Source organism: Oncorhynchus nerka, linkage group LG20, assembly GCF_034236695.1.
Source record: "Oncorhynchus nerka isolate Pitt River linkage group LG20, Oner_Uvic_2.0, whole genome shotgun sequence".
NCBI lineage: Eukaryota > Metazoa > Chordata > Actinopteri > Salmoniformes > Salmonidae > Oncorhynchus > Oncorhynchus nerka.
In genome coordinates, this window is record NC_088415.1 from 74,680,870 (window position 1) to 74,707,204 (window position 26,335).

Sequence of the window (26,335 nt, forward strand, 5' to 3'; positions counted from 1 at the left end):
AGATAAGGTTGAAAACAGGTTGACATTGAACAGGGCTCTATTTCAAATATTCACAATATATATATTGGCGGAAGCTGTATATATATATTGACATGACATCCCAAAAAGGGTGAGTGGCTGTTTTCAGGGTCAACCACCAGTACCTGTAGCTAGCTGTCAAATGACAAATCTTCGTGGTGTTTCTGTAAACAGGTTGACATTTAACAAGAGCTTGTTCCAAGTATTCCAGTGAGATACATACACCTTTTGGATTGCTCTTACATAACATGCAGTAGACTAGACTAGAGCCCATGCTTGGAAGAGAGTTGACCATGGTCCTTGAAAAGGCTCCTAATTTGTAGGGTTGAAGAATATAATATAATAACTTTATTTTGGTGGTGATAGTTACAGCACAAGCAGATAGTGGTGGAAAGAAGGCAACATCTGGGAGTACAAGTTGCAATACAATACACCACAGTCATTTTTATTAGCTAGGTGTCACTTCTTAGAGGGACCGAAGGAGCAAGGTTAGGACACAAATAGTTTTCTACTCTTTATTTAGTGCGCTTATCCTGGCAAAACAAGAGCTTAATGATTGAGAGAAAAGTCTATCCCTGAGCTAGGTACATACCGTATTGTATCTGGCTGAGATGTTGACTTAGAAAGCATAAAACAACCCATTGATGTCTTGAAAGACGACAGTAGGCCCTCAAAGATGAGGCATAAGGGAAGATTTAGTTTGCAATCTCACCATGCCACCTGTCGATCTCTTTAAATGAACTTTCTACTGTTTAAAGCAGAATCATTTCTGTCTATGAAGCTTGTTCTTTATTTATATGTTTTAAAATATCCCTGTGATATTTCTCATGGTGACTTCTTTTTCTTCATACTGTGTGTGTGTGTGTGCATGCGAGAGTGTGGTTATGAGACAGGAGACAGTCAGTGTTGCATCCTGTTACTGTGTGGTTGGTAGGAAGTGTTGATAGCATAATCTACACTCTGAAGTAGCATGAAGCTGCCAAGCCATGTGAATCACCATGCAGATTGGAGATCAGAATAGCACTCAGCCATTCAGACACTCTGGCTAAGAAGAAAGAACCTTTGAACCAGAAGGAAACTTAGAATTTTAGAAAGAAACTAAGGTTTCTTTGAGACCATTTTTTGAGCTATTGGGAAATAGGATCAGGTCTTTATAGAGGTTCCTTGCCTAATCAGACAATGCAAAACATAAATACGTACTGCTCAGCAGATAGTGGTGGAAAGAAGAACAACATCTGGGAGTACAAGGTTGCAATACAACACGCCATCAATAATGGGACTTTATTCACAATAGTTTATCTTCACTGATAGAACAAAATATTTTCTGTTGTTTTTTTAATAATCATATATATACAAATCAATGGTCAAACCAGCCATCTCTTGCAATAAATTAGTTGAAAGCTTTTTGCAGTGGTTACAGTATGGGACACATAACATGGCCCGCTTTAACTTTGAATGTCTTCCAAATGGCACCCTATTCCCTTTATAGTGCACTACTTTTGACCAGGGACCAAAGGAAAAGAAGTGTAATAGAAAGGAAATCAGGTGCCATTTTGGAAGCACAGCTGTGATAGGTCAAATAAGTTTATGCCAATATGTAATAATAACAATCCACTATCTTCCCCTCTGTACTTGCACTACTATTCTTCAGAAATTAATGTCTCAAATGGCATGATTATATATCCTTGGCTTGTCAAAGTAAATAGTAAATCATATCCTTGGCTTTCTTCATGGTGACATGATATATTTTGAGGCTGAAGGAGATACATTTGGGGAATAATAGTTTCAAAAAGCCATGTGCGAGTGTATGCTAAAAAAAACAGGTCATATCATCTGCAATTCAGAAAATATTGGGTGTACAAAAAACAGAATCTAATGGACAAACATGAAAGCTTGACCCAAGATTTTGTGATCTAATGGCATGAGTCTAGTCAAAGCAGAAAGTGTTGGGGTAGAGCTGTAGGCCCGCGTGACTGTACAGGATAAAAGCGTCTGCTAAATGGCATATATTATTATTATTTAGCTGACAGTACTCCTGTACTGCAGACAAACCTGCCTGGTCAGCATCCAAAATGGCAACCTATTCCCTACATAGTGCACTTGTTTTGACCAGAGCTCTGGTCAAAATAAGTTATCTATTGTATATAAGGAAAGGGTTGCCATTTGGAACGCAGATATGGACTTGTTAATAAGACACAGGGACATCCAGTGGCAGCTTAAGAGCAAACACTTAAGCCATTGATGCTACATGTATATCTAGGGCTTTATTCAATCCGTAGCACTGATGATCTACTTTATAGCATGATTGAAAATGAAAGGCAATGTTCCCGCGGTTGCGGAGGCTGCATTCACGGTAAAACTGCATTCACGGTAAACGCTGGATATGTCGACTAAATTAGAAATGACCTTCACATGTTAACCCAGATCTTCTGTGATACTTTGGCGATACGGATTGAATCCAGACCCTAGACTAGATGAACTGCTTTATTTACAAAATGACAATATAGTTTTCATTGTACATACAGTACACCAATTCATAGAACTGCTTTACTTGAGGCAGGCATTAGCTAGTTTAGTTTACTGACATTAGTTAAGTTTACTCACAATCGTTGTCCACAACATACAATTATTTGTCCAGGTCTGGACAAGCTGAAGAAACACATATTGCTTGGTGTAATTATCACTATGGTAACTAGAATTAACATCAGCATCATTGTTATCAGTGTTCACTTGATCTAATTAAGCAGTTTTCCTTTTAATATACATTACATGGTATGATTTAGTACACCACATAATAGGATCAAAGTAAAAACAAATATTCAACTTAAATATGCCATATGATGCAGATGTTGTGACCAACATAATAATTTACACACACACAAAAACAATATTTCTGTCATTGATATATTCTAGTAATTTAACAGATAAACATGTTTTTCAATCAGTAAAAGTCTTGATGCACTAAATTGTCTGTTTGGAAACAAGCTCCATAGGTTCACAATAGATTTGTTTTATTTTTATACACGACTAAGATCAGGTCATGCTCTCTCGCACAACATCCACAAAGACAGAGAGGTGGAGAGAAGGAGTGGGGGAAAGAAAGTGTGGGCGAGAGAAGGAGAACAGGAGGGAGGTCCCTGGGGAGGTCTGTTGAGGCTTGGTAGTGGGTAAACCTCTCACTGTGGAAGAGCTTTGAGTATGGCGTTCACCTCCTCCGCAACAGCTGTCAATGCAAACTCAAACTGCTCCTGAGGTGGAGTAAGAGAGGGAGGAGAGGGAGAGAGAGTCATTGTAGAGTTAATGCCAATGTTCTTTCCAGATGAATTGCAATACAGAAATAGACACAGATCAGACTTACAAAGCAGCTATAGAGCTATAGAGAATCATGTGAAAGAAGTCTAGAAAACAATGACTTCACTGCGATTGGTCACTTGATACAGAAGTTATTCAATAAGCAAGCACTAGGGGGAGTTCAACTGTAGCGCTTACTAACGAAACAAATGACAAACATTTACAATGTATGTAGAACCCTTAACTAATGAAATCAAACTATATACAATAGGCTAATGCGATATTGAAGAAAGCAAGACTTATACTAATAAAACATTTTCTCATCACCAATAATAGTGAAAAGATGAGTCACTCATTGAGGATACATGGTTTAATAAAGAATGGATCGATGTGACTGCTGGACCAATCTAATCATTCTCAGGGAATCCACACTATGATTGATGTTTCCAAACTGGCTGTCGATTGTCTGACCAGAACACATATTGTTCATTCTTTGTGTTTAGTGTTGGGGAATAACTTGGGTCTCATTTGAGCTGATACTCTGGAGAGAGAGCTCTGCTTTATGAAACAGACATAAAAGCTCCACATTTCTTGAGGACACAGAGTGGACCTGTGTTACCTATCGCAAGACAAGTAACTGAGCCTGCCAGTTTTCTCTCTCTCTGTAAAACTATTTGGGAAGCACCATACACCCACTACAAACCTAGCACTGCACTAAATCAAAGGCTTTGAAAATGTGACCGCTACTAGTGCGCACCGCTAACTAGCTAGCCCATTTCATACCCTCCCTCCATCTCCTTTCAGAAATCACAGTCCATTAGAGTTCCCAGCCGAGGTGAGGACATTACCTTTGTCTGGACCATAGCCGGCCGCTGATCCCTCAAGTGCTCTAGGGTGGCAGCAATATCAATCTCCTTAGCACCTGCAACACAATACCAACAACAAATTGGACAGAGTTCAAAGCCAGGAGATAATCCAGGCAGCGTCTGTCAATCTCCTTTTTACTCGCTCCCTTTGGAACCTCCGCCATACAGCGATTGAAAATTATTACATTCATCCCATATCCACACAGATGCTACAAACAAGGCTCTGATTGTTTTAGTTGCCTAGATGAAAATGAGAGGGTGGGGAAAGAGAATGTTTGCAAAGGTATTTGTAAAACCACAAAATGTAAGATACAGGAATCAGAGGGATTATTTTAGGATAAAATAAAATAAACACTTCAAATAAGAATTTGTTTTGACCAAAGCCTTGTCCCCCCCTGTTGCTTTGTGAGCTAACCAAGGGGCCCCATAGGCTGTCGTAGTCTCAAGCAGCGAGGGATGGTGAGTGTCTGTCTGCCTGCCTATTTGCCTGTCTGTATTTCTGCCTGCCTACTTGGCAAGCTACCACCCAGGTGAATAGCTAGATGTGTTGGATTACTGGGCAAGCAGAGTGGAGAACCCTCTCTTCCCTGTCCCTGCAGCACCAGTGCCCAGTCAGCCTGGCAGCTGGCCCTGCCCTCAGACCCAATGCCCAGTTGGCACTGCTCTATGCTCCCCTGTCGACCAAACTGTGATCACAAAGACGACGGCTATCTGAGGCCCATGAGTTGGGGGCAGACTACATGATCGCCTGTCTGGCGCTGAAGGCCTACTGTGAAACCTTTGGAGAAAATAAATAAGTAACAGACGAGGGAGACAAACACAACAAAATTACATTCATGAGGAGTGGTGAGGAAAATGGAAAAAGAAAAAGGATTTGATTCGTTTTCTGTAGCTAACTACATCAACCACTCCCACACTTTCCTCAGAAAATCTTTCCTGTGTATCGAAAGAGCAAAATTTTTTGTTTTACAAATCAAAAAATGAATAAGCAAGAATAGCTTATTCAAGCCATTCTCTTTCAATGACAGTTTTTACTTTACAGTTACAATAGAGTAACTCAAGTCTATTCCTCCCACCCAAGAATGGCGCTTGCACAGTTCTACGAGCACCACACTGATAAGTTCTTCATTTTCTAGGACTCAACAGCCAAGCTATTGTGCTGGTTGTAATAAACCAGACTGTGGAGGAATAGTATAAATGGCTCATTTGAGTTTCCCTCGCAAGATTCCCTTCAAGGAGGGGAGCTCTGAGAAGAAACAAGAGAAAGCCCCAAGTCCTTATGGGAGCTGTGAAAGAGACAGAGCCGTGGCTAGCAGCTGGACCCCGGGCTGAAAGAGACAGAGCTGTGGCTAGCAGCTGGACCCCGGGCTGAAAGCTCCTGCACTTGTGCTGCCGATTCTTAAGTTAGAGCGAACACTACAGCAGAAGAAAAAAAGAAGAGGCTTTGGTAGTAAGTAAAAAAAAAAAGTTTAAAAAAGGCATAATTCTCAGCCTCCGAATTTACAATTCATTCCTTGGGAGAAAGGTAAAGAGGGTATAAAAAATTAAAAAAAAGAGAGGAGAGTGATTTTGTGTCCAAGGGCATACGGGTCTTTGATCAGGCTGAGGGAACCTGGGCCTCCTGCTTCTCAGGAGACAGACAAAGAGGACCCTAACCCTAACTGGCCGGGCCCAGATTCCTCCCCGGCACAGAGAAAAAAGCCTTTGGGCTGCCTCACAGTGTGACAGCCTGGGAAAAGCCTCTCTCAGCAGGCCTAAGATGCCTGCTTTGGCCTTTGATCTTTCATTAAGGCCAGGGCCACAGCACCGGTCAGGAGATTGACATGCCTAATACACACAAATGTAAATGCATGGGTGAACACACACACACACACACACACACACACACACACACACACACACACACACACACACAAACCAAGGGGAGAATAGGTCAAGAACAAATGCGTGCGTGTGTGTGAATGCCATGCTGAAGCAATTGGTGTAAGGTGCTTTCAATTTGAATGGAAGAACACATTTCAACAAATGTGCATGTGAGACTACATGAACACAATTAGGTATACTGTTTGCTGAAAATAAATGGCATTAAATTCCAATAAGCAGGATGAATTTATCTGCATGAACAAATTTACAATTTGCTTGACATAAATTGCCAGAATAGGAATTCTTAAACTACATTTACATCTGAAATCATCAATGTGAAAAGGAACACTGATATATATCTCCATATTTCTTTCTCTCCCATCGATCATTAATTCAGGGAAGCTGCACCCGAGCCAGTCACCCTCTAATGCTTTTAAAGTACGGCTTTAACGTTGACATGGCGATGCTGCTTAACATGCGTAAGGAGAAAAGCAAAGCTGTCTGACTCCCACCTTTAGCCATCTTATTGAGAACCATGTCAATCAGAATGTATGTTCCACTCCTCCCGGCGCCGTTGCTGCAAGAGAGAGAGAGAAGGAGAGACAGAGAGAGAGATGGGGTGTCATTGGCATGACTTAAAAGACACAAGACTATTTCAATGTGTTATCGTTTTGGTCAATACAATTTTTACTTATAGCCCTAAATGAATTGTTAATTTTGAATGCAATTTTTGTTGTTGTTTGATATTGTATCAGCTTATAAAAATGTGAGCTGTTTTTAACAAGTGACAACATAGAGGAGAGTTTAATATTCCAAGCATATACAATTACGAGTGCTATTTTGAGAGGCTGAACGACATCAAACCATGATGATTTTAGTATAAAAAGGTTGTTCTGGGGTTTAAATTTAATAACAGGAATAGTAAACCATTCTCAAAAGTGGCAAAGCTGCAATATGATGCAAAGAAGAGTACATTTATTTGATTAAAATTGCTGGTGAAAAACTAACAAAAACACTTTGTACATGTAGAAAAAATAGGGGAATAGGGGGTAAACTGAACATTTAGTTTGATGAATAGAGATGCAATACTATTTTAATCTATGTCTTTTCATTTCTAAATCTGGTGTTGGTGCTGTAAAAGAAAAATAAAAGATACCAAATCCCCTTAAAAAAGCACGAGACGTGTAGATACACACACACACACCGTTGTGTATCTGAACAAACTAGGCAGAGATAATTGGGCACAATCCCGCTACAGAATACAGGGTGTGCTTCTCAAATGCCCCCTTATCCCTTTGTAGTGCAAAACTTTTGACTAGGGCCTGGTAGTACCACTATGAATAGACTAGGGTGCCATTTGGAACGTAGACAGGGACTCCGGGGCAATACTGCTATCTATGTCTGGGATCTGAGGTCTGCAGTTTGCAGTATGTATCGATACCTAGCAACGCCTAGCACGGGTCATTATGAACTGATCAAAGATAAGGCTGAGGACAAAGCCCTGGGCCACAGAAAACACATTTTAAGATGTTTGTTTGCCTGCCTGGCCTCGACTGGCTAGCCACTCAGAGCTGAGCTAAACTGATCTGAGCTGAGATAGAGACCTGTGATTTATCTGCAAGGTGCCTCTGTATAGTCTACTAGGCTATAGCTATGCTAATGTTGTTGTTTGTGCTATTGGTTATATGAAAACTGAAAACAAAAGCTTTAAGCTACACTACACTACACAAAAATATAAACTCAACATACAACAATATCAAACATTTTACTGAGTTACAGTTCATATAAGGAAACTCGTATACTTTATTTAGGCCCTAATCTATGGATTTCACATGACTGTTCACAGATACCTTTAAAAAAGGTAGGGCGTGGATCAGAAAACCAGTCAGTATCTGGTGTGACTACCATTGCCTCATGCAGCGCAACACATCTCCTTTGCATAGAGTTGATCAGGCTGTTGATTGTGGCCTGTAGAATGTTGTCAATGGCTGTGCAAAATTGCTGGATATTAGCGGGAACTGGAACACGCTGTTGTACTCGTCAATTCAGAGCATCCCAAACATGCTCAATGGGTGACATGTCTGTTGAGTATGCAGGCCATGGAAGAACTGGGATATTTTCAGCTTCCTGGAATTGTGTACTGATCCTTGCGACATGGGGCCATGTATTATCACGCTGAAACATGAGGTGATGGAGGTGGATAAATGACACGACAATGGGCCTCAGGATCTTGTCACGGTATCTCATCATTCAAATTGCCAATGATAAAATGCAATTGTATTTGTGGTTTGTAGCTTATGCCTGCCCATACCATAACCCCACCTCCACCATGGGGCACACTGTTCACAACATTGACATCAGCAATCTGCTCACCCACACAACGCCATACAGGCTGTCTGCCATGTGCCCGTTACAGTTAAAACCAGGATTCATCCGTGAAGAGCACATTTCTCCAGCGTGCCAGTGGCCAATGAAGGTGAGCATATTCCCACTGAAGTCGGTTAATACGCCAAACTGCAGTCAGGTCAAGATCCTGGTGAGGATGACGAGCACGCAGATGAGCTTCCCTGAGACGGTTCCTGACAGTTTATGCAGAAATTCTTCAGTTGTGCAAACCCACAGTTTCATCAGCTGTCCAGGTGGCTGGTCCTTGATGATCCCGCAGGTGAAGAAGCTGGATGTGGAGGTCCTGGGCTGGCGTGGTTACACGTAGTCTTCGGTTTGAGGCCGGTTGGACGTACTACCAAATGATATAAATTGACATTGGAAGTGGCTTATAGAGAAATTAACATTAAATTCTCTGGCAACAGCTCTGGTGGACATTCCTGCAGTCAGCATTCCAATTGCATGCTCTCTCAAAACTTGAGATATCTGTGGCATTGTGTTGCGTTACAAAACTTCACATATTAGAGTGGCCTTTTATTGTCCCCCACACAATGTGCACCTGTGTAATGATCATGCTGTTTAAACAGCTTCCTGATATGCCACACCTGTCAGGTGGATGGATTATCTTGACAAAGGAGAAATGCTCACAAACAGGGATGTAAACAAATTTGTGCACAAAATGTGAGAGAAATACGTTTTTGTGCGTATGGAACATTTCTGGGATCTTTTATTTCAGCTCATGAAACATGGGACCAACACTTTTCATTTTGTGTTTATATTTTTGTTCAGTGTATAAACTATATTCCAACCATTTATTTCAGGTTTCAGGGTTGATCTATTTTTGGGAACTGTGGTTTGGAGCATTTATATGAAAGGAAAACACAGTAGATCTATGCATAATAGTATGACTCTGAGAGAGAGGGGTGTTATAATCATAGATGTAAGACCCACCTTAGACACATGGCATTCTGTGATTACATCATTTACTTCCTCTACTGAGGTATAATACTGTTTATACTTGCCTGCAGTGGACTATTATAGGACAAGACCTTCCCCGGTAGCACTTGTTAACCTTTCTGCAACAGAACAGACAAACAGATAAAGCATCATAAACCGTATGTCAAATCACAACATCAAAATGAGATCAAATGAGTACACCCAGTGATTGAACCGATTTTATTCCCATTATGATCGGTTTTAATTGGTCAACACTTCTCATATGAATAAGGCCCTGAAGACTAGAACAAGTATACATCAAGGTTAAATATTCTAATGATACTGTGGACTTTGAAAAGATACATCCCTTCTCAATCTATAAAAAATATATATAAATCCACATTTTTTTTTTTTTTTTACCTTTATTTAACCAGGCAAGTCAGTTAAGAACACATTCTTATTTTCAATGACAGCCTGGGAACAGTGGGTTAACTGCCTGTTCAGGGGCAGAACGACAGATTTGTACCTTGTCAGCTCGGGGGTTTGAACTCGCAACCTTCCGGTTACTAGTCCAACGCTCTAACCACTAGGCTACGCTGCCGCCCCAAATTTTTCACAACCATAATTAATGAAGACTGACTTAATGAAGATATGCCATTGCAGTGGTGATATATTGGATTGTGGTAATGAGCTGTGGTGGCTGCTGGGTATGCCAACACACTGTCATTGACACTGACCCAACTCCAGCCACTTTAATAATGGGAATTGATGGGAAATGATGTAAATATATCACTAGCCACTTTAAACAATGCTACCTTATATAATGTTACTTACCCTACATTATTCATCTCATATGCATATGTATATACTGTACTCTAGATCATCGACTGCATTCTTATGTCACTAGCCACTTTAACTATGCCACTTTGTTTACTTTGTCTACATACTCATCTCATATGTATATACTGTACTCGATACCATCTACTGTATGCTGCTCTGTACCATCACTCATTCATATATCCTTATGTACATATTCCTTATCCCCTTACACTGTGTATAAGACAGTAGTTTTGGAATTGTTAGTTAGATTACTTGTTGGTTATCACTGCATTGTCGGAACTAGAAGCACAAGCATTTCGCTACACTCGCATTAACATCTGCTAACCATGTGTATGTGACAAATAAAATTAGATTTGATTTGATTTATCTGCATCCCAAATGACACATTAGTGCTCTACTTTTGACCAGGGTGCCATTTTGAGACGTAGCCCCTTGTCCGCCATGCATTAACCTTGTACAATTAAAGACATTACACAGTGGCAAGACACACTCCTGCCAACAGCACCGTACAGCGGCCCTCACATTGTTAATTGGCTGTTGTTGTGGGGGTGAATTATGTTGGTCCAGATCTTTTCATCATGGAACGCAAGAACTAAAATGTTAAAGGGGAAGGGGTGGTGGAGGTTAGGGGTCACTAACTCTCATAAAAGTACATGCAGTAGGCTAATGATCTACTGAAACTTCTAGAACTAAATAAGAATTCAACTTCCATCTGTATGTATACTACAGTGTACGGTTGAATGTTTAGGGTTGAAATCCCAGTAACCAAGCTTTACCCGGAATTTACTTCCCAAAACCACTCCCTTTTCCAAGGATAAATAACTGCAAGAAACCGGTAAATTATAATAAATTATTTATATGAACATGGCATGAAATGGAAGTGTTAAATTATATGCACTGTCTAAATCTGGCTTCTCTACGGCCTCTGCATGATGAATCAACGCTCAGGGTGGGGACAGACAGCCCATCTCAGTATGGAGCGCACTTCACAATGCATGTAGACCTATTTCCTCATCATGGTAACTGTTTTTCTTGTGACAGGTAGGCCTACATTTGCTGCAGCATAGCCTATGCTACAGTAATATAAAGACTGAACGTCTAATTGACCCATCTCCATCTGGCTTTCTGGGGTCATCTTGTTTTTTAATTGCAGGTCCAGAGTTTTAAAACAGCCTGTCACTAGAATATCTTGCTTTAAATCAGTGCACGCGCGAGCACTCTCTCGCAGTCTTTCTCTCTCTCTCTCGCAGTCTCTCTCTCTCTCGATCAACTCCATTCAAATTGCATCCAAAATGTTTAATCCTGTTCTAGATTGATATATAGCCTTATATATAGATGTCCTAGCCTCCCTCTTTCAGGTAATACATTCAATGCAGTATTAGCCTTATATTTAGCCTCATATTTAGTTAATGAATGATGGGTTATGCACCATAAGCTTCTAACTTCTAGCCTCTGTCTCTTGCCGCAATACGCAAGCACCTGTGCTTCAATGGCCTCTCCTTAAAAAAACGCTACTTAGCTCTTGGAGTCCCATGCAGGAAAAGCTAGACTAGAATAGCTTGCTGGACATAATCTTTTGGGCATTTCTTATACCAATAGACTATTCGAAGAGGGACGCAAGCTCTTTTTTTGCTGAATGTTAAATACAGAAGCTAATAGAACTCACAGGTAAATTGAAAGAAGAGGGAATGAGGGATGGTGGTCGGCTATAGAAGTTATTTATTCAGACCCATAACAATTCAATCTTTATGAAGAGAAGTGAAAGCCTTCTGCATCTAATTCAAGTCCTATATTATTGAAGCATGTCATTAGAATGATGAAGATAAGGACAACACAACTTGTTAGATTTAACTGTTGAAAGAGAGGAAGGAATGAAGCAACAATAGAGAGAGAAAGAGGAGGTAGGCTAATAACATTATTGGAAATATTATGAAAGGTATATATGCGTCAGTCTACTAATTATACAAATAGGCTCTATTATATTTCAAAATTAAAATCAAATTCACTAGCTTATACTTGTATACTTCTGCTTTATCATGGCGTAATTCCAGCCCATATAATACAGTATAATACAATACAGTAGGGTAATACAGTTCACACTCAAAATGATTAGCCTACTGGAGCTAGTTTAATTTATTTACCCAAGAGCTCATTTACTGTAGCTAGCTACATCTATGGGCTGTTATGTTTTTCTGTTGTGCGTAATGTGCAGTAGCCTATATCATAGGTTATATGTATTGGACAATGGCACAATCGTTTGGGCTTTTTTAGGCTTGGGCTCATTAAATGTAATTTATCTAGGGATCATAAAATTTGTATTTAATACATGACTCATCAGGCTCAGGTAGCATCAGGGTTTAATTTTTTCATCCTGATCAAAGCTCAAATCAAATCCAGACATATTTATATGCTCTATAATTCTTTTGAATGACACTTCCCGTTTTGGCGGCAAATACCGATTTACCTGAGAGAAAAGTGATTTACTTTCAGGTTGTAACATTTGTAAAATACCAGGAAAATATTCAACACTACTACAGTACTTACAGTTGAAATCGGAAGTTTACATACACCTTAGCCGAAAATAAATTTAAACTCAGTTTTTCACAATTCCTGACATTTAATCCTAGTAAAAATTCCCTGCCTTAGGTCAGTTAGGATCACCACTTTATTTTAAGAATCTGAAATGTCAGAATAATAGTAGAGAGAATGATTTATTTCAGCTTTTATTTCTTTCATCACATTCCCCAGTGGGTCAGATGTTTACATACACTCAATTAGTATTTGGTAGCATTGCGTTTAAATTGTTTAACTTAGGTCAAACGTTAAGCCTTCCACAAGCTTCCCACAATAAGTTGGGTGAATTTTGGCCCATTCCTCCTGACAGAGCTGGTCAGGTTTGTAGGCCTCCTTGCTCGCACAAGCTTTTTCAGCTTTTTCAGTTCTGCCCACACATTTTCTATACGATTGAGGTCAGGGCTTTGTGATGGCCACTCCAATACCTTGACTTTGTAGTCCTTAAGCCATTTTGCCACACCTTTGGAAGTATACTTGGGGTCATTGTCCATCTGGAAGACCCATTTGCAACCAAGCTTTAACTTCCTGACTGATGTCTTGAGATGTTGCTTCAATATATCCACATCATTTTCTACTGTCATGATGCCATCTATTTTCTGAAGTGCACCAGTCCCTCTACAGCAAAACACCCCCACTAAATTATGCTGCCACCCCTGTGCTTCACGGTTGGAATGATGTTCTTCGGCTAGCCTCCCCCTTTTTCCTTCAAACATAACAATGGTCTTTATGGCCAAACAGTTCTATTTTTGTTTCATCAGAGGACATTTCACCAAAAAGTACGATATTTGTCCCCATGTGCAGTTGCAAACCGTAGTCTGGCTTTTTTATGGCGGTTTTGGAGCAGTGGCTTCTTCCTTGCTGAGTGGCCTTTCAGGTTATGTCAATATAGGACTCGTTTTACTGTGGATATAGATACTTTTGTACCTGTTTCCTCCAGCATCTTCACAAGGTCCTTTGCTGTTGTTCTGGGATTGATTTGTACTTTTCGCACCAAAGTACGTTCATCTCTAGGAGACAGAACGCGTCTCCTTCCTGAGAGGTTGCGTGGTCCCATGGTGTTTATACATGCGTACTATTGTTTGTACAGATGAACGTGGTACCTTCAGGCATTTGGAAATTGCTCCCAAGGATGAACCAGACTTGTGGAGGTCTACAATTTTTTTTCTGAGGTCTTGGCTGATTTCAGTCAAGCAAAGAGGCACTGAGTTTGAAGGTAGGCATTGAAATACACCCACAGGTACACCTCCAATTGACTGAAATTATGTCAAGTAGCCTATCAGAAGCTTCTAAAGGCATTTTCTGGAATTTTCCAAGCTGTTTAAAGGCACAGTCAACATAGTGTATGTAAACTTCTGACCCACTGGAATTGTGATACAGTGAATTATAAGTGAAATAATCTGTCTGTAAACAATTGTTGGAAAAATGACTTGGGTAAAGCACAAAGTAGATGTCCTAACCGACTTGCCAAAACTATAGTTTGTTAACAAGAAATTTGTGGAGTGGTTGAAAAAACAAGTTTTAATGACTCTAACCTAAGTCTATGTAAACTTTCGACTTCAACTGTATATATTTACTGTATGTGGGGCAGGACACTGAATACTTATGCCTAGGGATTTATTTCAAGCTCTCACTATATTCCCCAATGATTATCTCTTTAAGAAACTGGATTTAAATAAATAGTATTCCTTCATCGATCAAAAGTAAATTGACAGAAAATGTTACGCAACAAACCGAAAAAACCAATTCACAATTCAGAAGTACCAAACCCACCATGAACCAAATTACCATAGGAACAACAGCAGATCACCAATGGGGGGTTGGTTGGGGGGAAGTGGGGGAATTCAAAGGAGGGAGGTGATCCTTAAATAAGTTAAACGTATAGAGTATCATTCAGAGGAAGTCAAGCAAATCATGAGCAAGCAAAAGGTGAGAGGTCATTAGAGAGAGGAAGAGAGGCTGAGGAGAGAGAGGAGGAGCAGGGGGTTCCGTAAGGCCCCTGGTTGCAGAGTCACAGTTTCCAATGATCACTTTTGTGACTATGCAACTGGGCTCATATTACTAGCTGCAACATCACAAAAATGACACTGGCAACCGCTAATTAGCTGGCAAAATAACACAAGGAAGAAAACAAACCAAAACAGGTAGGTAGCTATGAAACGGAGAAATAAAAGAAAGTGCTGCACGATCAGAAGTAAGACTTGTTCATTAAATACATGGCGGCATACAGAGAGAGGGATTAGCTCGCAGTTTATGATCTCGAACCCTCAAGTGGGATAATTGCTGTCGAAACCACAAACTAAGATTCAGATTCAAGTGTTACTGCAATAGCATGTGATAAGAAATTGAGCGAGAACACATTTTTAATCCTAGTATTTCTCCTCACCATTCCCTCACGCCATGAGAAAAAAAAATGCCTACACTGACCACAGTTGGTGGGTTGATGGCAGTATGATGTGTTTCACCACATATTCTGGCCCTGCTCCTTCCCGGAAGATCTAACCTCATAAGTGTGCAGCACAAATACAATAACACCAGGATATATAACATCACAGTACTCAGACTTGTCCTGTTATTTGAAAAATTCCTCAGTGGGCCTAAGAGAGCAGCAAGGTTAGCAATAAAGAGATTTACTGAGTCATAGTATATCTTAAGAAGACTGAAGACTGGCACATAAAGTAAGAGGAAAAGAAGGGAACTAAAGGTTTAATCCCACAAAATACCTTATTGTTACCATATCAATCTGACAGCAATAGGGTTGCAAAAGTCTAGTAACTTTCCCAGATTTTCTAGAAATCCATGTTTTCCGAGGAATCTTCCGATCAGGATTTCTGGAAAACCTGGGATTTTTTTGGAAAGTTTGCAGATTTTTACAACTGTAGATAGTGGTGAGGACAGCCCTGTGGAGCCCTGTCTCTAGGAAGTCCTACCTGCGGAAGTCCAGGAGTGTCCGACTGGACTCAGGGACATTCTGGTTGAGCCAGGTAAGGAAGTGGAACTGTGTGACGGTGCGAGTCTCGTTGGTCTGCATGTTCTTTAGGTAGAAACTACGAACCAAGAAGTCATCACACCAGATGTGCTCCGACACCAGGTTCACCTATAGAGGAAGTTATGTCATCATAAAATATAATGAGTTCTCATTCTTATTCTATTGTAAGTTATCCGTGAATACACAGTAAAACATGTAATTATAAGTGCACTTGATTATAAGTGCACTTGATTTTAAATATGCAGTGCACTGTGCACCTTACAGAAAAGTTAGAAAACGGGTATTACTGACTGTGCTTTTACAGTATATAAGTAAACAGTTGAATGCAATTAAAACTGAGTACATTTGCAACCAAATTATGCTGAAATTACACATGAATTTTAAAATCAAAACGACTATAACCATATTTCCGATTTAGAGCAATAACAATAGATAAGACTAGAAAAACAAAAAATTGTCATTTTGAGCGAACATCAGACATTGGATAACCAGGCCTGGTACCTCGTAGATGTGGTAGAGGTTGGACCCCTCGTCAGGCCAGTAGTGGTAGCACTGTTTGACTCCACTCTCAGTGAGGGGCGTCAGCATGACAATGACCACACAGCCATTCTCCCAAACCATCTGCACACAAAAGACAGAGAACGGCCATTTTGTCACCAGGCAACACCCGGTAATTGCCTCGTGACATGCACCCTCACGCTATTCTATTGAGACGCTCCCACATACACTTCAAACTTTTATGTATGAGCCCATTTACTAGTATTAGAGGAAAAAGACAAAACATGACAAACAGGAACATGGAAAAAAATGCTTGATTAAAATGATTATTTATCATCCATTCCTTCGCTGTGAAATTCTTAAAAAGTATTTTTTGTAAACTTTAACAATAGTAAAACAGTTAGGTTAAAAAACTAACAGCTTCATATGTAGGGGGGGGGGACTGATGGTGCAAATCAACGCAAGCTAAAGCATATTGACGATTCAATGTATCAATGTTTTAATTGTATCTGTCCCTTAACAAATAAATAAACTATTGTCCCTATTGTGTCCTTCCAGAACTAGGAGTGTCTGTTTAGAGGGAGTTTTTCTGGCTAACATACAGTCTAGATGGCGCTGGTCAGAAGGTAGGTAGGCTCTAGAGAGCCATTGTCGGGATAGAAAGACAGCAGCCAAGTTAATGAAGCTAATAAAACATTATTGTTACACTCATCAGATGACCAGGGGGCTCTCTTACCCATGGCTCATGATTTCACAGTTACCAAGAGCATTTGCTAATGTTTAGCACATTGAACAAAGTTTAGCACACTTGACAAAGTTCTAATATAGTTTAATGATGTAGAGTGTGTCGTGACCCATGTAAAATACACTTTAAAAAAAAGTATAATTTACTAAGACAGGAGGGAGAAGATTAGGGAGAAGAGAGGAGAGAGAGCCTCCACCCCCCCTCTCAGAGTGTGTTCAGAGCCAAACAGGGATTAGGCAGAGAGGGGGCCCAGGCCGAGGCCCATACTCTGGTTGTCATGTTGGGCCAGACATTCCATCCACTCAGTAACAAAATTAATGTAGCACACGGGTGACAGAGGATGCATCCTAAATGGCACCCTATTCCCTACATAGTGCTCTACTTTTGGCCAGAGCACTATGCACCCTGGTGAAAAAAGTAGTGCACTATATGGAATAGGGTGCCATTTGGAATGCTCCCTGAACAATTCCATCCTCGGAATTCTCCCATTATCATGCACCTTATCAATTACATAAAATCATCTAATATAATTCAAGACAGCTTCCCTTTCTCTCCTATAGTTTGACACAACCAGGCATATCTGTATACATAAAATGTGCAGCAATATTTGATTATCATTTGCATGTAGATTGTGTAGTGGTATATATGGAGGCCATGGTGGGATTACAAAAAGCACTTGTCTCCAGTTTGACTTACACTTCTAATAACACTGTTCCCTTGTTGTTTAAGTCTGGAGAAGATATTGCTTTTATGAAAGAGAGGACTGTACCTGCCAGAAATCAGCCACCGTGGAGGGAAGAGGGCCTTGAGTAGCGATGTAGGCTGGGTTCCGTGGGTCATGATCCATCTGGGAGAGAGACCGAGAGACAGAGACAGAGAGAGACAGAGAGAGAGAGATTGAGAGAAAGAGCAATTTTATTACTTCATTATTGATCAAGTAAAGGACCACAAGGTTTACCCTAGTGAGTGCTTTGAGAAAGAACAATATTCTTACACTGGATATAGTGAAAAACATACCAACTTAAAGTCAAATAAAAAATGATGTAGCAAAATGTTGAAATAAAGGGGCAATCCATAGTTGCTACATTCCACTCATAAATGTGTGATATTTACCCATTGATTCTTGAAGAAAACAACTTATAAATGCCTCCTGAGCTTAGTTCAACTCTCGTACCCCATCAGATCCCAAAATATAAGCTTGTTATACTCCAATGTTTGTAAACAAACACCATGTAACCTAAAAACATGGTTAAAACTATTATTTTGATGTAATGGATAGTCAGTTGTTGCATCCATAGCTCTTTCTATGAATTTGAGAGTGGTCACGTTTCTCCAGATCCATCCCACAGCTTTTTACCGAAACGGGGGCGGGGAGAACGCTATTGCTTCAACCGCTTATTGCCGCTTTAAAAGTAACACCCACATTGGCTGTAGAAAGAGGAAATTCAGAGTATTACTGCCTATTCTTCCCTCCCTGAGAAATAGTGTAGGTGGTCAGTGAAGCGTTCAAGATTCAATACAGTGTGCAAAGCCATTCACTTATGTCCTGATTTTCATTTTGGATATGTTTGAATAGGTATTCAATGGGAATGAGATCAGACTTTTCCCATGTATTGTTAACCAAATGTTTGTGGAAGAAATCCTTTCTATGAATCCCAAATGTTGTCTGTGTGCCGTCTTTTCTTATTCCTTCAGTGCTTAAAACAACAAGGCTGCTAAACTCTCACAAATTGGAGAGCAAATGCCATCTTAAAAAAACAAGCGTGGTCCAGAAATGTGTGGTGAATGCGAGAAGAGAATAGTTGAGTGTCAGTCATACCTATTACCATGCAAATTGTATGGAAAATGTTATAATTGGATAGGCCAATTTATCTGGAAGCAATTATGGGAGAAGACAGATAATTCCAAGGCTTGCACACACAAAATGGTGTTTAATAGCCTTCTGTTGCTTTATGAACTAAAATAATAGAATGTTTTAAATAAACTTGGGTTTACACAGAAGATTACGCTTTTAACGTAAATGTATTAACTGGGAAAAGAAAGGCACAGTTTTAACAAGGGGTTTGCATTTCAATTAAAAGGGAAAAAGTGTCAGTGCAAAGTGCATTTGTTAACAGATGGAGGAGAATAGAGGAGGGGCTGTGAATGGGAAAGTGCTTTTATGGCCTTTTATATCATTGTCAATAATGACGAATGCTAACAACAAGTAAAACATTTTAGCTTTGGCAGAAAAAAGAAATACAACAATGTCTAGTGTTTGATGCTGTACCCCTGGAGAGTGTCTGCTGCTGCAACAGAGAAACTGACTGTCATTGGTCTAGACTCAATACTGAGAGAAACTCTGTGTCTGCAGTACACTCAGTACAGATAAACTCTATTCTCTCTCTCTCTCTCATAGACATGGCAAGTTAAATGACATACTGTACATTGTCAAAGTATACATATCTCTCTCTCTCTCTCTCTCTAGCTGTCTCTACCTCTCTCTCTCTGATGCTCCCCTTCTGTCTCTCTCTCCAATCTCGTGGAGACACAATGTTTCCTGACAATTTCAAGTGTCTGCTGTCTCTGAACTAAGAACTGGTGCTAATGACATTCTTGAGTGTGTCCGTCCATTCAGCCGTCAGTAGGCTGAGGGGCTAATGCTGTTGATGGGTCTCCAGGAACCCATTGTCCCTTGTCCATCCCTCCCTCTTCCACCCACCCAACTTCTTGGTTGGAGTTGCAGAGGGAGAGAGAGAGAGAGATGAAACATTGTTTACCAGTGGATGATTTCTCTGGGACCTAATGAGGAGCAAGCGGCAACGTGACAGGCGTAATCATGTCCGTTTTGTTCTGCCCAGCCAGGGTCTGTGTGCTGTAATTATCAGCCTTTCTTCCCTACTGGCCAGTGGCTGCCGGTGGCAGCAGTAGTTATTGCAGAGCACCGCTCTGCCTCTGGTTGTCTGTCACCACTGCACCGTGGGGGACCAAGGCTTGTCAGCCCTTTGTTTCACCCAACACACTGTGAGACCAGGGAGAGGGAGGCAAAGGTACTCTCTCACAGGAGATTCACTTCTGTTCTGGTCCTCATTTCAGAGGTGTTGGAACGGGTTTCCCATGTATTGTGAGGGGCTAGTGGTGATGATGTGAAAGCAAGAGTCCATAAGACGATCTAGAGCGCCCATAGAATCTCTACTTCATCAATGTAACACCAACAGTAATGTCTTCGAAATGAAGCCAGACAATAACAGCTCAATTAGCTTGAAGCCAGATATCCCACAGTAGCGAGAGAAATAATAGGCTCTTTAAAGCGACAATCACAAGGGAGTTACACAATTCCTCTTATAAGATCGTCATAAGTTTTACAGTGATTCACAGTTTTACTTTGCAGACAAACATTCTCCAGAGTGCCGACAACAATGTTTTGCGCTGAACCAGTAAGTGTTGTTGTTGAGGAAATCAAATTGCCAGCAGCAGAGGTATTTCTGTAAATATCTAGTTGTACCCATCCAGCTCGGTGTGTAGGAAATGGTTCTTCTGTGTCGTCACATCCTGGCACTTTGGTGCAACGACAACGGGCCAGTGTCCCGAATGGCACCCCTTTCCCTATATAGTGTACTACTTTTGAACCCTATGAGCCCTGCTCAAAGGTAGTGCACTATGAAGGGAACTGGGTGCCAGTTTGGACAAGACCTTGGATTTGAAATGCATAGTTTTTCAGTTTCTTATAATGGAATACTTCTGTATCTGCCTCCAGAGGAAGATAACTGCATCTATTTGATTTGACCACCTTTTTCAAATGGGTATGCTCAGATCCTGAATTCACATGGCTCCTATTTCTCTCTTTCTTACAAATGTTTGGTTCTTGGACATTCACAGTTGAGTAAAAAAAAACATTTGCTCAAAATGTATTGTTTGATGCTTAAGTGTGTGTAAATTACCCAATTTATACACTGGTTGTCATTTGTGAGAGGCAAAGGAGTGGGTCTTTAAACTCATGATTTAGCCTTTAAAAATGCACCAGTAGAAACGGTATAAATAAATGCATCAGCTCCCATGCTGATTCCCTGCTGCCAATGTGTAGGCTTACATGTAATCAACTAAACCTGAATAGATACACTGAGTGTACAAAACGTTAGGAACACCTGCTCTTTACATGACATAGACTGACCATATGAATCCACGTGAAAGCTATGATCCCTTAAAGATGTCACTTGTTAAATCCACTTCAATCAGTGTACATGAAGGGGAGGAGACAGGTCATAGAATGATTTTTAAGTGAGTGTACAAAACAGCTCACCTTCCCCACCTGCCCTCAGAACAGCCTCAAATCCTCGGGGCATGGAATCTACAAGGTGTCGAAAGCATTCCACAGGGATGCTGGCCTATGTTGACTCCAATGCTTCCCACAGTTGTGTCAAGTTGGCGGGATGTTCTTTGGTTGGTGGACCATTCTTAATACACATGGGAAAGTGTTGACACAAACCGGTGCGCCTACTACCATACCCCGTTCAAAGGCACTTGCCCATTCACCCCCACGAATGGCACAAATACACAATCCATGTCTCAATTGTCTCAAGGCTTAAAAATCCTTCTTTAACCTGTCTCCTCCCCTTCATCTATATCAACTATATCAATGGGCTCCTGAGTGGCGCAGCGGTCAAAGGCACTGCATCTCAGTGCAAGAGGCCTCTCACATCCGGCCGTGATTGGGAGTCCCACAGGGTGGCACACAATTGGCCCAGCGTCGTCCGGGTTTGGCCAGGGTAGGCCGTCATTGTAAATAAGAATTTTAACTGACTTGCCTAGTTAAATAAAATGTAAAAAAACAAACATCAGACAGGACCTGCAACTACCTATTGAATGTAGCTTGTTTGAGTTGGAGAGTCCATGTGACTTAAAAAATCGTAAATGACTTGGGTTGATGCATCTAGACACTAGGAGCTTACTTCCTAAACTTAATTACATCAAGATCTGGGCTACGCAGACAAATTCTGACATTCTAGTATTGACTGAAATTTGGATCTCTGGGGATATTCTGGACTCCGATATTAATATTGAGTGTTATAATTGGTTCAGAGCTGACAGACAGGGTAGAGGTGGTGGAGAGGCTATTCGTTTTCAAAATAATTTCTCTCTCTTGACTGAAATCCATTTCCCTTGCCAAAAATGTTTAGCTACTATATTTAAGCCTTTGTCTGGGGAAAAATGTTTCTATAACTGTTATAGGGGTCTACCTACCGTCCTTCATCGGCTAACCTTTGTGCACTTGAAGAGTTAACTAGTTTGTTGTATTATTTTATTAAATCCGAAGTTATTATCCTGGGTGACCAAAATGATCATTGGGAAATGCAGGCTTCAGACAAACAAAATATATGTTGTTTGTCTAAGAGAAGTGAGAATACAAAAATCTAAGCCTCATGTTATCACAAAGAGGAACTTTAAAAACTTCACTATACAGGCTTTTTAAAACATTTTTTACATGATCTTTATTTTTGTGACCTTAATTAAATTTCAGCTATCCCTGCACCTGATTTATCTTTGAGCTTTTTTGCAGATGTCTTCAATACTATTGTGGATAATCATGCTCCCTAAAAGGTAGATCAAATGCCTGGTACACTCTTTATCAGAAGTCATTCATAAAAGAGATGTTGGGGTCAAGGCCAGGAACACAAGCTTTTAAGATACTGAGGAATCATTGGGTAAGACAAATCCAAAAGGTTAAATCTGATTATAATGTAAACACTTTCAGATTGTAATTGAACCCGGCTAAATTCTGGAAAACTGTCAAATCCCTGAAGGGTTCTACTTCCTCCTCTCTGCCACAACAAATTCATTCAGACACTGGCCTTATTACGTTAAAAAATGCCATCATTGATGCATTTAATCACCATTTTACTTCAGCGGGCTCTCTCTTTGAAATAACTTCTAAGCATATTCACAATGATATTTGGCAGGATGCTGATCGGGAAAACTTGCTGAATGACTTGCTGAAGGATCAGAGAATTTATAGTCACAGCTTTTCTTTTAGGCTATTTACAGAAAAAGAAGTCCTGGATGCTTTGCTAGCAATAGGCAACAAGAAATCCACAGGGGCCGACCAATTGGATCCTGGTCTGCTTAAGTGTGCAGCGCCCATCATTGTTGGCTCAATAACCCACATTTTTTTAATTTAACATTGTTATCAGGAAATATTCCAAAAGTATGTAAATCAGCTCTTGTTCTGCCACTCCACAAGCGCAGGGATAGTAGTGATCTTAATCATGATCTCTCCATTTCATGACTTCCTTTTCTTGCTAAGTATCTTGAATCCTTGGTAAATGTAGACCTTTTCTCTTTTTTTAAATCTGAGAAATATGTTTTGAATGTAAACCAATCAGGGTTTAGGCCTGGGCATAGCACTATTACAGCAACCACTTCAGTTGTTATTGATCTTGTCAATGCGTTAGACACTAAAATGAAATGTGCTGCTTTGTTTGTAGACATGTCAAAAGTTTTTGATACTGTTGATCATGCTATTGTATTGAATAAGTTGTTCTCAACAGGCCTGAGCTCTGACCCCTGTTCATGATTAAGTCTTAAGTCTGAATTTCTTGAAGTCCATGAAGGTGTACCACAGGGTTCGATTCTGGGACCTGTTCTCTTCACTATTTATATAATCACCATTGGTCAATCTGTTTAAAATGGTTGCTTCAGGAAGCAAATCCTTCAGTCAACGTTTTTATCTGTTCTTGATTATGGTGATATTATTTATCAAAGTGCAACTGCTACAACTCTTAAACCTTTGGATGCCATCTATCATAGTGCCCTTTGTTTTTTTACAGGTTTGATACTCATCCCTGCAGGTTGGCTGGACTTCGCTAAAGACCCGTAGATCACTACATTACTCCCTTTTTGTTTACAAGCCCCTTCTTCATAAACTTCCATCTTATCTAACTTTGCTGTTGAAGTATAGACACCTGAGTTGCCTGATCCGTTCACAGGATTGGTTAACTCTTGAGGTTTCTAGCGTCTCCAATGAGCAAAATTCAAAATACATTTTAATATTGATGTTCTGGTGTCATTCGGGCAATTTAAAGTATTGATTTGGGACGTATTTGTGGATGAATGTAACTGTTTATCTGGGTGATTTGTGCTGTTTTATTTTGTGCTTCCCATGACTATGTTATTATTTCATACATTGCAGAATAATAGTGAAGACATCAAAATTATGAAATAACACATATGGGAATCATGTAGTAACCAAAAAAGTGTTAAAGAAATATTCAGTTGAAGTTGGAAGTTTACATACACCTTATCCAAACAAATTTAAACTCAGATTTTCACAATTCCTGACATTTAATCCTAGTAAAAATGGGTTTAGGTCAGTTAGGATCACCACTTAATTTAAGAATGTGAAATGTCAGAATAATATTAGAGAGAATGATTTATTTCAGCTTTTGTTTCTTTCTTCACATTCCCAGTGGGTCAGAAGTTTACATACACTCAATTAGTATTTGGTAGCAATGCGTTTAAATTGTTTAACTTGGGTCAAACGTTTCGGGTAGCCTTCCACAAGCTTCCCACAATAAGTTGGGTCAATTTTGGCACATTCCTCTTGACAGAGCTGGTGTAGCTGAGTGAGGTTTGTAGGCCTCCTTGCTCGCACACGCTTTTTCAGTTCTGCCCACACATTTCCTATGGGATTGAGGTCAGGGCTTTGTGAAGGCAACTCCAAAACCTTGACTTTGTTGTCCTTAAGCCATTTGCCACAAATTTGGAAGTATGCTTGGAGTCATTGTCCATTTGGAAGACCCATTTGCGACCAAGCGTTAACTTACAGACTGATGTCTTGAGATGTTGCTTCAATATATCCACAGAATTTTCTATTCTCATGATGCCATCTATTTTGTGAAGTGCGCCAGTCCCTCCTGCAGCAAAGCACCCGCACAACATTATGCTGCCACCCCCGTGCTTCACGGTTGGAATGGTGTTCTTCGGCTTGCAAGCCTACCCCTTTTTCTTCCAAACATAACGATGGTCACTATGGCTAAACAGTTCTATTTTTGTTTCATCAGACCATAGAACATTTCTCCAAAAAGTACGATCTTTGTCCCCATGTGCAGTTGCAAACCATAGTCTGGCTTTTTTATGGTGGTTTTGGAGCAGTGGCTTCTTCCTTGCTGAGTGGCCTTTCAGGTTATGTCGATATAGGACAAATTTTACTTTGGATATAGATACTTTTGTACCTGTTTCCTCCAGCATCTTCACAAGGTCCTTTGCTGTTGTTCTGGGATTGATTTGCACTTTTCGCACCAAAATATGTTAATCTCTAGGAGGCAGAACGCGTCTCCTTCCTGAGCGGTATGGCGGCTGCGTGGTCCCATGGTGTTTATACTTGCGTACTATTGTTTGTACAGATGAGCGTGGTACCTTCAGGCATTTGAAAATTGCTCCCAAGGATGAACCAGACGTGTGGTGGTCTACAATTTGTTTTCTGAGGTCTTGGCTGATTTATTTGGATTTTTCCATGATGTCAAGCAAAGAGGCACTGATTTTGAAGGTAGGCCTTGAAATACATCCATAGGTACACCTCCAATTGACTCAAATGATGTCAAATAGCCTATCAGAAGCTTCTAAAGCCATGACACCATCTTCTGGAATTTTTCCAAGCTGTTTAAAGGCACAGTCAACATAGTGTATGTAAACTTCTGACCCACTGGAATTGTGATACAGTGAATTATAAATTCAATAATCTGTCTGTAAACAATTGTTCGAAAAATTACTTGTGTCTTGCACAAAGTAGATGTCCTAACCGACTTGCCAAAACTATAGTTTGTTAACAAGAAATGTGTGGAGTGTTTAAAAAACGAGTTTTAATGACTCCAGCCTAAGTGTTTGTAAACTTCCGACTTCAAGTGTATATATTTTATATTGTATATTCTTCAAAGAAGCCACTCTTTTCCTTGATGACAGCTTTGCACACTCTTGGCATTCTCTCATCCAGCTTCACCTGGAATGCTTTTCCAACAGTCTTGAAGGAGTTCCCACATATGCTGAGCATTTGTTGACCTGCTTTTCCTTCACTCTTCGGCCCAACTCATCCCAAACCATGTCAATTGGGTTGAGTTCGGGTGATTGTGGAGGCCAGGTCATCTGACGCAGCACTCCATCACTCTTCTTCTTGGTCAAATAGCCCTTACACAGCCTGGAGGTGTGTTGGGTCATTGTCCTGTTGAAAAATAAATTATAGTCCCACTAAGCGCAAACCAGATGGGATGGCGTATCACTGCCGAATGCTGTGGTAGCCATGCTGGTTAAGTGTGCATTGAATTCTAAATAAATCACAGACAGCGTCACCAGCAAAGCACCCCA

The 26,335-nt window shown here is 40.3% G+C and overlaps 1 protein-coding gene across 2 annotated transcripts in view; it reads right to left on the minus strand.

The window, feature by feature from the left end:
* Window positions 1–1,267: 1,267 nt before the first annotated feature.
* The window catches only part of LOC115103131 (receptor-type tyrosine-protein phosphatase N2-like), a 156,556-nt gene continuing 131,488 nt past the window's right edge, over window positions 1,268–26,335 (minus strand). For both annotated transcript variants that reach the window (XM_029623808.2, XM_029623805.2), the window contains exons 19-25: window positions 17,772–17,849; window positions 16,261–16,380; window positions 15,701–15,867; window positions 9,446–9,499; window positions 6,551–6,615; window positions 4,158–4,231; window positions 1,268–3,266 (exon numbers count right to left, since the gene is read on the minus strand). In XM_029623808.2, the coding sequence (XP_029479668.1) occupies window positions 3,195–3,266; window positions 4,158–4,231; window positions 6,551–6,615; window positions 9,446–9,499; window positions 15,701–15,867; window positions 16,261–16,380; window positions 17,772–17,849 (630 nt within the window). In that variant the 3' untranslated portion in view covers window positions 1,268–3,194. The remainder of the gene's footprint in view (window positions 3,267–4,157; window positions 4,232–6,550; window positions 6,616–9,445; window positions 9,500–15,700; window positions 15,868–16,260; window positions 16,381–17,771; window positions 17,850–26,335) is intronic.